The sequence below is a fragment of the Bidens hawaiensis genome, unplaced genomic scaffold (genome assembly GCF_021521415.1).
Source record: "Bidens hawaiensis isolate Kalapana, Puna unplaced genomic scaffold, B.hawaiensis_p1.1 tig00419434_1, whole genome shotgun sequence".
In the NCBI taxonomy this organism is placed as follows: Eukaryota; Viridiplantae; Streptophyta; class Magnoliopsida; order Asterales; family Asteraceae; genus Bidens; species Bidens hawaiensis.
This window is the reverse complement of record NW_027504859.1, coordinates 720,344-732,400: the sequence shown is the minus strand read 5'-3', so window position 1 is coordinate 732,400 and position 12,057 is coordinate 720,344. Positions and strand designations below refer to the sequence as shown.

General features: G+C 44.5%; 1 protein-coding gene across 1 annotated transcript; it reads right to left on the bottom strand.

The window, feature by feature from the left end:
- Window positions 1-364: 364 nt before the first annotated feature.
- LOC143608818 (actin-7-like) lies at window positions 365-2,574 on the bottom strand. Its single transcript, XM_077083752.1, has 4 exons — window positions 2,467-2,574; window positions 1,645-2,038; window positions 943-1,556; window positions 365-873 (listed from the first exon to the last, which is right to left on the bottom strand). The coding sequence occupies exons 1-4, from the start codon at window positions 2,524-2,526 to the stop codon at window positions 808-810; spliced, it is 1,134 nt and encodes a 377-aa protein (XP_076939867.1). The 5' UTR covers window positions 2,527-2,574; the 3' UTR covers window positions 365-807.
- Window positions 2,575-12,057: the final 9,483 nt, after the last annotated feature.

The window sequence follows — 12,057 nt, the reverse complement described above, 5'->3', positions numbered from 1 at the left end:
TTCCAAGACTGCACCATCTTGTTCCATCAGCTCAGTCCGGGCTACATCTTTCACTATCTTGATCCGTCAGCTCAACCCGAAGTCAACCCAGAGAAAGAAGAAAAAAAATGTGGTGACCGTATATACAAGAAACAGCCCCGCACAAACTACAGGATTTGTGCCAAAACCCCAACGTCCACTACAACTCATGGAAGGTGTTTTTCAAGAACAGTTTTCATTAGCTGCAAACTAGAAACACTGATTACACACAAGGGGTGAATGCCATGGATCGGTGACCTAAGACTTAAGACGCTTTATAAAGGCAAGTTTAACAACAGAGGTATGGATCAGAAGTACCATAAAAGGATGCAATGGAGTAGCCAAATTACATCAGAACATGTCAATGTTTGTTTTGTAACAAACTTCATTCAAGGTGATCAACAGAAGCTTACATAATATTATGTATGATAAAAGCAAATCAACTCTAGGCAGCATAAACAATAAATATAATCCTTATAAAAGACAATAAAATGACCACAAACTGAGTCTAACATAACTTCTGATACAGTAGACGTTGACATAGTTATTGCCAACAGACAGTTTGAATTCATAATAAAAAGACTTCACAACCACTCTCCACTACAAACTTATCTAGCAGCAACAAATGAAGCAGAGAGTTGAATTAGAGATGAACATGGTGTTGTTTAAGTCTATCCCCCTTCTGCCACTCTTACTTAGTTCACATGAAACATAACACGAAAAATAAAAGGGCAATAGAAAGCCAAAAACCAAATAAATTCCAACATTCAAAACCAACAAAATCCATACTTAGAAGCACTTCCTGTGCACAATCGACGGGCCAGACTCGTCGTATTCACCCTTGGAGATCCACATCTAATTACACAAAGCCAAAGACCAAGTTATTTAATCACAAATTAAAATGATGGTATATGAATAATATACCTGTTGGAAGGTGCTGAGAGATGCAAGGATAGATCCACCAATCCAGACACTGTATTTTCTCTCTGGCGGTGCAACCACCTTGATCTTCATGCTGCTGGGGGCAAGGGCTGTGATCTCCTTGCTCATCCTGTCGGCAATACCAGGGAACATAGTAGAGCCACCACTGAGCACGATGTTACCGTACAGATCCTTCCTGATATCAACATCACACTTCATGATGGAGTTGTAGGTGGTCTCGTGAATACCAGCAGCTTCCATACCAATCAAAGATGGCTGGAAGAGAACCTCAGGGCAACGGAATCGCTCGGCACCGATTGTGATAACTTGTCCATCAGGCAATTCATAGTTCTTTTCAACAGATGAGCTGCTCTTTGCAGTTTCAAGCTCTTGTTCGTAGTCAAGTGCAACATATGCAAGCTTTTCCTTCATGTCACGGACAATTTCCCGTTCAGCAGTGGTGGTGAACATGTAACCTCTTTCGGTCAAGATTTTCATTAACGAGTCAGTTAAATCACGACCCGCAAGATCGAGACGGAGGATAGCATGAGGAAGCGCATAACCTTCATAGATGGGAACCGTATGTGACACACCATCTCCAGAATCCAACACAATACCTAGGTGACAAAAAAAATATATACCTTAGTATTATCATATGTTAATAATGCAAAAAGTAATCGAAAATGTACACGAAAAAGAACTAACCAGTTGTACGACCACTGGCATAAAGAGAAAGCACAGCCTGAATGGCAACATACATGGCGGGAACATTAAACGTTTCAAACATGATCTGAGTCATCTTCTCCCTGTTAGCCTTAGGGTTCAACGGTGCTTCGGTTAGAAGAACGGGGTGCTCTTCTGGTGCAACACGAAGCTCGTTGTAAAAAGTGTGATGCCAAATCTTTTCCATGTCATCCCAGTTGCTGACAATACCGTGTTCAATAGGGTACTTCAAGGTAAGGATACCTCTCTTCGACTGTGCTTCATCACCAACATAAGCATCTTTTTGGCCCATACCTACCATGACTCCAGTGTGTCTTGGTCTACCAACAATACTCGGGAAGACTGCCCTTGGTGCATCATCTCCAGCAAATCCGGCCTGTATATTTAATTAACAAACCAAATGAACTAACATACACTATCAATAAAGCAGAAAATAATATATATCACCAATATATCAGTTATCGGTCTCTTGGTAAAATATCGATCATAATATCAGTCCGGATATCATTTTTAAGATCTTAATTGTCAAATTTTAGTGTTTAGTGTTGGTGTTTTGTAAGTTGCAAAAGGTTAATTTGTTAATGGTAGGAGAGTATACTGAATTGTTAAGTGTTAAATTGCTATATATATATATATATATATATATATATATATATATATATATATATATATATATATTCTGCATGATATTAACATTACCGATATCCCACTGATATCTCAAATAATGATCGTTGACCGATATCCGATCGTTTACCGCATTAACTGCATAGGAAATTAAAACTAAAAGTAGATAATAATACCAACCTTAACCATTCCAGTACCATTGTCACAAACAAGGGGCTGAATATCCTCGGTATCGGCCATTTTATATTAACTGTACCATAAAAACAAATATGAAACTTCAGTACACACTACCACGCCATATATAACGTACAAATAACACAATATCAGATTCATACATGATACAATCAGTAAAGTAAACAAAAAGTAACAGACAAAATATATATTAAAATAACTTTCGCTTCACCGCTACGAATCAAATCACTACAACTACAACTTTGATTACCACGTCTCAACAGATCAAACAACAACTCACTCTCATAACAACAGTTAACTAACAGTCAAAACTTCACCAACCACACATCAGTTACCGATTTTCACACGAACAACAAGATGATTCAACCAATCAGATTACAGATCGGAGTAATAATAACAGTAAATCAACAGATCTGGTAACGTATTGTAACAAATATATCAAAAATTAAGTCAGATCTGTATAACTAACTAAGTAACTAACAATCAGATCAACCTAACCTAACATCTATCCATATGCATCGACAGTTCTGTTGATTTAAAAAACACATCGATTCTATTTAAAAAACGAGTAAACACATCAATTCTACATATCAAAATCGAAGTGAATTGAATAGATTCAGATCTTCAACCGCTAAAAGCTAAGAAACACAACAGATTCAAAGTTAGGTGAGAGGATTACCGGTATTGAAAGATTTAAAAATGAGAACAAATTGTGTGTAGGTAGGAAGAGAGTGAGTATATGTATATGAAGAAAATAAATAATCAGACCACGAGAATAAAAATAGACCTGTCGTTGACAGCCTTTCCTTATTCTAGCCTTACGATCTGTATGCTGGGTTGTTCTGGGCCGTTGGATCTTCGTGTACTACTTTTGTGTTTTAGGATTAAAAGTAAAAAAGTTTTGAGTTATTAAATTATTTTTTAGAATCGCTAAATTCATGCTAACCGTGTATTTAGATTTTAGATTTGTTCAAAAGGAAAGTGACTAATGAATATACGAAGAAACTACTATATTAAGTATAGGTTTTTTATTATTATTTTTTTAATTTATAAAACTATGTTTTTTCATACGGGAAGAATAAATAACTTAGTATATTAAAAGATGACACAAACATATCCGGCGGGAGACTGAAAAACAGTTACAGAAACATAAAAGAAAACTATATAAGAAATACAAATGGAGGTATCTAAAGCGACCCAAAGAACCTCTTAATCTTTAACACAAAACAACTGGGAGTTAGCCAGATACACCATTCAACTTTCTTGTGTTTCGACCTAAGTTTAAACCAACTGAACGAGCACCTTTGAATTTCTTCAACCATGGATTAATTCTATGAACAACGACCGAGCATTAAACACAGTACTCTCGTTCATATGCTTTCATATGAAACAAAAAACAGAGTATACAAACCTCATCAATAAGTCCCTTCATATTTACTTTGCGGTTATAACGCTATATTAGTATTACTTTGCGGTTATGAAGAGGTAGGTCCCAGCAGAGCTCAGTTGGTCCCGCAAGACTCACCTTGAACAGGGACGTCTGCGCAAAGGCCATCTGCTCCCGCAGGACCCACCATGCTCAGAGAACCTTACGCGCAGTACGCAAGCTGTACACGCAGGGGAAGCCTCCTAATGGTGAAGTACCCCGCCTGTTCCCGCAGTTGCGGATACAAGCCATCAGGGAAGGCTACCCGCAGACAGCAGGGCTACACGCACAGGACAATAGCTACTTCAGTAGTCACATGAAGGAATGAGCAAGGTGGGAACAATCCCGCCAAAATGAGCCAGTCCGTATGATTCTGAAAGATCTTTTGTACTATACCTACCAAGGTATGGATAGGACAGACAAATCTGACCAGAACAGCCCATGAGCCAATCACAGGGTGACAGCTCACCGACAACAGTACGAGGAGGAGCACCCTCTAGTACTGTTTGTCAATATTAGCCGCTGCCTACTCACCAACCCTTACTGTGGGGCATGCGCAGCCTACAGTTGGTGGAATAGTGTTACTGTTGGCCGTAACCTATTCACCAACCAGCATGGCCTGCGTACAATCCATAGTAGGTGGGACGTGCATAACCTACAGTTGGTGGAATAGTGCAGCCGACTTTGTTACTGTTGGCCGTAACCTATCCACCAACCAGTATGGCCTGTGCATAGTCCACTGTTGGTAGAACAGGAATACTATTCAGCCGGCTGTACCTTCTAGGAAACCTACCTTCGGCTATAAATACTCCAACATCTTGGAATGGTAAGATCATCTGCTATCCTGTTATCTAGCAATCTCTTAATATACACTTATATTCAGAGCAATCTAGTCTGATTCTCACGCCGGAGGGTGGTCACAAGGAGGAACCCCCCCTTCTCAGTGACGAGCTTACGGTGTTTGTTTTGCAGGTCCCCTGAAGAACAACCGTCTCTGTTGGACCTCATTCTCGTGGGAAACATTACTTAACCCCCAGATTATCTATAATCTGCACCGGGTCACTTAGTGTTTCTTCATTGGCGCCATCCGTGCATAAAAAGCTAGAACTAATTTAGTTTTTTTTTTCAAAAGTTCTGAAGAAATGGTTAACGTTACTCCGGTCCTAAGGCCAGTAACCGACCAAGAAACCCCGGTAACTACAACCCCAGCAACTGGGGGGAACACCGGCGGTTATACAATTCTTACGAACACTACCCCGACTACCCAAGCCGGGGCAAGTGCAGTAAATATTCCACTGGGGTTCACTGATGCCTAGTTGGAAAAACGAAGGATCCCTCGCCAAACACTTGATGAAGTGAAGGCGTGGGCCGAAGCACGTCAAAGAGAGTTCCAAGCTGAATTGGACGAACGCTTGCGTTCAGTTCAACAGGCTGACGAATTCGGCAGTACTCGCCAACACCTCAATATGAACAGTGAGTGCGAGTACTCAGACGACGAAAGGGAAGAATCCGATACCGACGCAAACCCTTGCCATAAGGCGAAAGGGAAGCGTAAGGAAACGGACTTCCAACCAAAAAGGAATTTTGGGGAAGCTTTTAAACCAACAAATGCGGAGAGAAACCCGCGTGACTTCTCCAAAACCTTTAGACCAACTACTACGAATGCAGGAAAGTCAAAATTTGCAAGGGACATTGCGGAAGCAATCGCCCCGAGAAGTGCCAAACAAATGTCAAACATTGGCACCTATGATGGTCTATCCGACCCAGACGACCATTTGAACAGGTTCATTGCGGGGGCTACCGTCAGTAACTGGACGGAACCCACGTGGTGTTACATGTTCCAGATGACTCTGGTCGGAGCAGCCAGGGCATGGTTCGATCGTTTACCGGTCCACCACATATATGACTGGGCGGACTTTCAGAACAAGTTCAGCCAGCACTTCAGCCAGCAGAGGAAGTATACTGAAGAGCAGTGGACGATCCTCAACTGCGTTAGAGAGGAGGATGAATCTTTACTAGACTTCATCACCCGCTTCAACTCCAAGAAGCTGAGTCTGGGCAACATAAGTGAAGATCTTGTTCGCGCCGCTTTCATCCAGGGCGCAGAGTACCCAGAGCTTATCCGCACATTGACGGGTAAGGACGGCATGCCATCCACATGGGATGCCATCATGACGGCAGCCAAGCGCTTTGCCGAGACAGAGAAGCAGCTGGGAAGAGATCTTCCCCAGAGTACACACCTCTACACGCAGAGGACAAGGGAGAACAACGTTAGAATCGCCCGGCAGAACAAAAAGAGGCGGCTAGGTATTTGGCAGTCAAGGGTAAACTTTGACACCTCATCCAGCTCTCGCCCTCTTGTTGGCGGAAGGGACAACACGCACCCTTCAAACCGAAAACACCGGTGGACGCCACTCACCAAGAGCGTCACGAAGATATTTGCCACGGAAAAATTGCCATGGCCAAAAGCCCCATTGATCCGGCAGAAACCTAATGCGGATCAAAGCAAATCCTGTGATTTCCACTGGACAAAGGGTCATGGTACTGAAGAGTGCACATCCTTGAAGGATATTGTTGAGACATTTGTCAAGGATGGAAGACTTGCACATCTCGTGGCATCAATCAAGAAGGGAGGAAGGAATGACAACCGGTACAGAGGTAACGGACGAAAGCCCGTCGACATCAGCATCAACATAGTTCATGGCAAGGTCAGAGGAAGAAAAAGACGAGTGACAGAACCATGCGCGTGGAAGGAAGCTGAGGTGCGCTTCCTGCGAGTGCCAGGAGGCCCCAGCAAAGAATGCCCCATTGTCATCAAAAGCCAGCTGGGGCATTACATCACTTCCCGCACTCTTGCTGACAACGGCGCTTCGTCGACAGTGATGTACAGGCAGTTCTTTGACAAGCTGGATGATGAAGACAAAGAACGCTTAGAAACGGTCTACGCTTCAATGGAAGGGTTAGACGGCAGCACAAACACCCCCCTGGGTATCCTATCTTTCCCCGTTACTCTTACCGATGGGAATCATTCACGCACAGAAGACGTGGATTTTGTCGTGATGAAAAAGCCACACCACACGTACGACATCCTATTCGGAAGAGACGGGATGGCAAGATTCAACGCCGTGGTATCTTCAGTCCACGGCATGATGGGATGGCCAACAGCTGAGGGTGTAGCGATGATCACTGGCATTCCCCAGGTATGCATCGCATCTGTCTCATCTAAACCCAAACCGAAAATGGCTAAACCAACCATCACCGAACCGGAAAAATGGGCCTTCAATGGCAAATACCCCGACCAGGCCGTTACCATTGGACCAACAATCGTTGATCCCACCCGCACCTTACTCAAACGCTTACTGCAGAAAAACGCTGACATCTTTGCGTGGGCACCAGCTGACATGACTGGTGTACCCCGAAGTAAGGCGGAGCATAAGCTCAAGTGCGATCCGGCTGTTACGCCAGTCGTACAAAAGCGCAGAGTAATGGGGCCTGAACAAACTAACGCGTGTAGAACCCAAGTCAAGGAACTCCTTGACGCAGGCATCATACGCGTTAGTAGATATCAAACATGGGTTGCAAATCCCGTAATGGTACCGAAGAATGACAAACAATGGCGCATGTGCATAGATTTCAAAGATTTGAACAAAGCATGCCCCAAAGATTGTTATCCGTTACCAGAAATTGATCTTAAGGTGGATTCGTTGACACCATTTCGCCTTAAATGCTTCTTGGATGCGTATAAGGGGTACCATCAAATCCACATGGCCGTAGATGACCAGGACAAAACCGCATTTCGGACGCCCGATGGTACATTTTGTTATAAAATGATGCCATTCGGACTTAAGAATGCAGGGTCCACGTACCAACGACTGATGGACAAAGAGTTTCATGCCCAAATCGGGAGAAACTTGGAAGTCTATATGGATGATTTGGTCATCAAAAGCCCAGAGCCGGAAGCGATGTTGAAAGACATTGAAGAAACTTTCAACACGCTCAGAAAGATAAACATGAAGCTCAACCCGAGCAAGTGTTCATTCGGGATGGAAGAAGGGAAGTTCTTGGGAGTCATTGTTACTAAAGATGGCTTCAGAGCGAACCCTGAAAAGGTCGAAGCCATTGTTAAAATGGAATCACCTACCACCATCAAACAGGCTCAGACACTGAATGGACGACTAGTCGCACTTAATCGCTTTTTGGCAAACCATGCGGATAAGTCGTTTCCTTTCGTGTCAACATTGAGAAACTGCTTAAAGAAAACGCACTTCCGCTGGACACCAGAAGCGGAAGCAGCTTTTCAGGAGATTCGGTCACGCCTGATCGAACTCCCAACACTTACAGCACCACAAGCGGGAGAGGAGTTAATCCTATACCTTTCCGCAACAGATAGAGCAACCGGGGCAGTCCTGCTAGTAGAACGAAAAGGCATCCAGATGCCAATCTATTATGTTAGCCGTGTACTAACAGACGTAGAAACCCGGTACTCTACCCTCGAAAAATTAGTCTTAGCACTTATACACGCTTCACGCAGGTTAAGACGATATTTCCAGGGCCACCCAATCACCATTCTCACCAACTTCAAACTCTCAAACGTTCTAGGCAAACCCGAATTATCGGGACGTCTAGCCAAATGGGCAATTGAATTGGGAGAATATGCAATTAAGTACAAGCCAAGACCAGCCATAAAAGGCCAGGTCCTGGCCGATTTTATTGCAGAAGTCCCCGCTTCGCGGGAGAAAGAATGCCAGGAGGAGGCTCAACCCTCCCCAGCACAGAACATCAATGATGTCTGGCGGCTCTACACTGATGGAGCAGCCAGTAACGAGGGTTCAGGCGCAGGGTTAAAATTAACCAACCCAGCAGGCTAAGAATATACTTACGCAATTCGGTTGGATTTTCCAAGTACGAATAACGAAGCCGAATATGAAGCATTCTTGGCCGGATTGAGAATTGCGAGTAAGATGGGAGTGAAAAACTTGGAAGCCCACGTGGATTCCATGCTGGTGGCCAACCAAATAAATGGGACGTACACGGCTGTGAACGACACAATGGCCCTGTACCTCGCCCAGGCAAAAACCCTTATGCGTGATTTTAATGATTGTAAAGTCATACACGTCAAGCGCAGCGAAAACAAATCTGCGGATGCGTTAAGCAAGCTTGCATCACTAGCCTTCACCCACTTGGGAAAGGACATCCGCATTGAACTCCTCGAAGCACCATCAGTCCCGCACAAGGAAATTTGTGTCATCCAAACCGACACAGAAACGTGGATGACACCAATAATAAATTACCTTGCAGCAGGAACACTACCAGAGTCAAAAACACAGGCAAGAAAACTACGCTGTAAAGCACTGAATTATCAACTCATCGATGACACCCTTTACAGACGTAACTTTCTTGGCCCACTGTTAAGATGCGTGGACAACCAAGATGCTGACTACCTCCTAAGGGAAGTACACGAAGGCATCTGTGGAGTTCACGCAGGTCCCCGCGCTGTTGTGGCTAAGCTGAACAATGCGGGATACTTTTGGCCGGGGATGCATATGGATGCACTGGCATACACCAGAAAATGCAGGTCTTGCCAGCTTTACGCACCCAACACGCATCGCCCGAAGAATGAACTTGTTCCAGTCACTTCTTCGTGGCTATTTCAGAAGTGGGCCATCGATGTGACATGCCCATTTCCCACAGCAGCAGGAAATGTTCAGTTCCTAGTGGTAGCCATCGACTACTTCACCAAGTGGATAGAAGCAAAACCTTTAGCCCAAACAACCGCAAAACATATCAAAAAATTTATTTGGGAATTTATTATTTGTCGTTTTGGACTTCCACAGAATTTGGTGAGCGATAACGGCACCAACTTTGCTGACAAGAAGCTACAGCAGTGGTTGAAAGAACTTCAAATCACCCACACCTTTACCTCAGTGGCACACCCGCAAGGTAATGGTGAGGTGGAAAGAGCAAACAAGAGCATCGTCGATGGCATAAAGAAAAAACTCTTGGAACACAGATCCGGCTGGGTGGACGAGCTTCCGCACGTCCTTTGGGCAAACAGAACGCTGAAAAAGGCCAGTACGGGGGAAACCCCGTTCAGTCTCACTTATGGCACTGAAGCCATGGTCCCGGTCGAAATTGGTTTACCCTCACTAAGGGTCTTGATCCAGCCAGAAGACAATGATGCGGAAAGACGGTTAGACCTTATGCTAACCGAGGAACGCAGAGACTTAGCCGCAGTGCGTGAAGAGAATTACAAACGACAAATGCAAAAGTACTACAACACGCGGGTAAAACTCTGCAACTTCAATGAAGGAGACTACATACTGCGTAACAACGAGGCTTCGAACCAAGAACGCCCAGGAAAGCTGGCCCCGGTCTGGGAAGGGCCATACGTTATCAAACAAGTTCTGGGAAAGGGCGCATACCGGCTCGAAAGGCTCGATGGCACTCCCATCCCAAGAACATGGAATGGAGCTCAATTACGCAAATGTTATATGTAGATCAATTCCAAACTTGTAAAGAAAAGGCCTAAGAGCCACTTCTAATGGAAATGATTCTCCTTTCACAATGTGTTGATAGCCTTACCTTTAACTTATGAACTTCCCATGTGCCGGTATTCACCGCATCAATGTGTGAAGAAGTAAGTAGTTGCGTGTGGAAGGCGGCAAAACCCGCATAAACACAACGCTAAAAATGTTAAAAAGTTCTAAGGAAAACCTACACGCAGGTCAGATGTAAGTAAAGTTTAGCCATCCTTGTAAGTGCAAGTGACGGTCTTACCCGCACAATCACGAACAAGGAAGCAAAACTTCAACCTATCATCTACCACGTTCAAAGGTTAACTTATTCTGAACACTTAGAAAATTTCAAAGGAAAAGATGAAGTAAACTTCCACGCAGGTTAAATGTAAGTTTAGCCATCCTACTAAGTGCAAGTGACGGTCCTACCCGCACAATCATGAAAGAGGAAGCAAAATAAACTTATAATTTACCACGTCAAAAAGTTAACTTATCTAAGTACTAAAGAAATTGCTAAGTGTAAACATGCGTAAAATAAACAAGGAAAAGGACAAACACATTCTTTATTTCATCGAAACTCGAATATTACAAACATTGCTGGGTGTATACCCGCATACAAAAGAAATACAAAAGCAAATATCTACGCTAGTGGTGGAAAGGGATCTTCTGGATCATGCTTCAGGACCACTTCCACTTGGACCCGCACCATCAGCAGAGTGTGGCGGTTCAAGAAAAGCTCTAAGGACAGCAAGCCCATCATCAGCAGCAGCGACTTCGTTCACCTTCTCCACCACCGGATGCGGGAAGGCGGCATACTGATTCACTGCTTGGTCGTAAGCAGTTTCAGTGTCCACATCAAACAAAGGGAAGTTGGAAGGCGGGATGCCTTTCTCAACGAACCCTAGACCAAGCAGGAAGCCGGCCTTTTCCCCATCCTCATGAGAAGCGTTGAGGGCTGCGCTCATAGCATCGTCATAAGACGTCTTTGAAAAGACCCGATGCACAACCTACAAAGAAAATGTACAAGTGTAAGAAACTTCTGTCACAAAGGAAAGCGTGAAGACAAAGCTAAAATACCTGAGACAACGCTTCTCGAAGAAGCCATTCCTTGGAAACCAGAGCTTCTTGAAGGGCGGCTTGAGCTTGGGTGCAGGCGCGTTCGGCTTCGCTCTTATTAAGATTGGTAAGAAGCACATCCTTTGCAGCGGCCTCTTCAACGCCCTTAAGCTTCCGCTCGGTGTGCGCAAGCACGCCCCTCTGGTCCAGGATCTCTTGAAGCTTCTTCGCATCCTCCATAGCCAAGGCATCATGAGCCTGTTGAAGAGCCTCTAATTTGGCTTTAAGTTCTTCATTCTCCAGGCGGAGAGGCTCAGCAACAGCTTCAGCCTTGGTGGCCCTCTCGGTCGCGTTCCTCGCAGTCTCCTTAGCTAGCCGAAGCTGTTCGTTAACAGCTTGGGCAGCCTTGGAGCGGGCCTCGAGTCGCGCTTGAACCTCAACCTCGAGGGCCTTGAAGGCCTTCTCCTTCTCCGCAGCCACTGCGGTTAGTTTTTGGTTCTCCTCCCGGAGAGCACGCGCCTGGGATACTTCTTTAACGCGAGCTGCTTTCAACTTGTCGTTTTCACGACAAAGCAGCTCGAC

Bases quoted from the DNA above. Each gene is read 5' to 3' on its own strand.
- LOC143608818 (XM_077083752.1), bottom strand. From the start codon at position 2,526: ATGGCCGATACCGAGGATATTCAGCCCCTTGTTTGTGACAATGGTACT. The intron at 2,039-2,466 runs GTTGGTATTATT...TTAAATATACAG, and splicing joins ATGGTACTGGAATGGTTAAG to GCCGGATTTGCTGGAGATGA. The intron at 1,557-1,644 runs GTTAGTTCTTTT...TTTGTCACCTAG, and splicing joins TGCCAGTGGTCGTACAACTG to GTATTGTGTTGGATTCTGGA.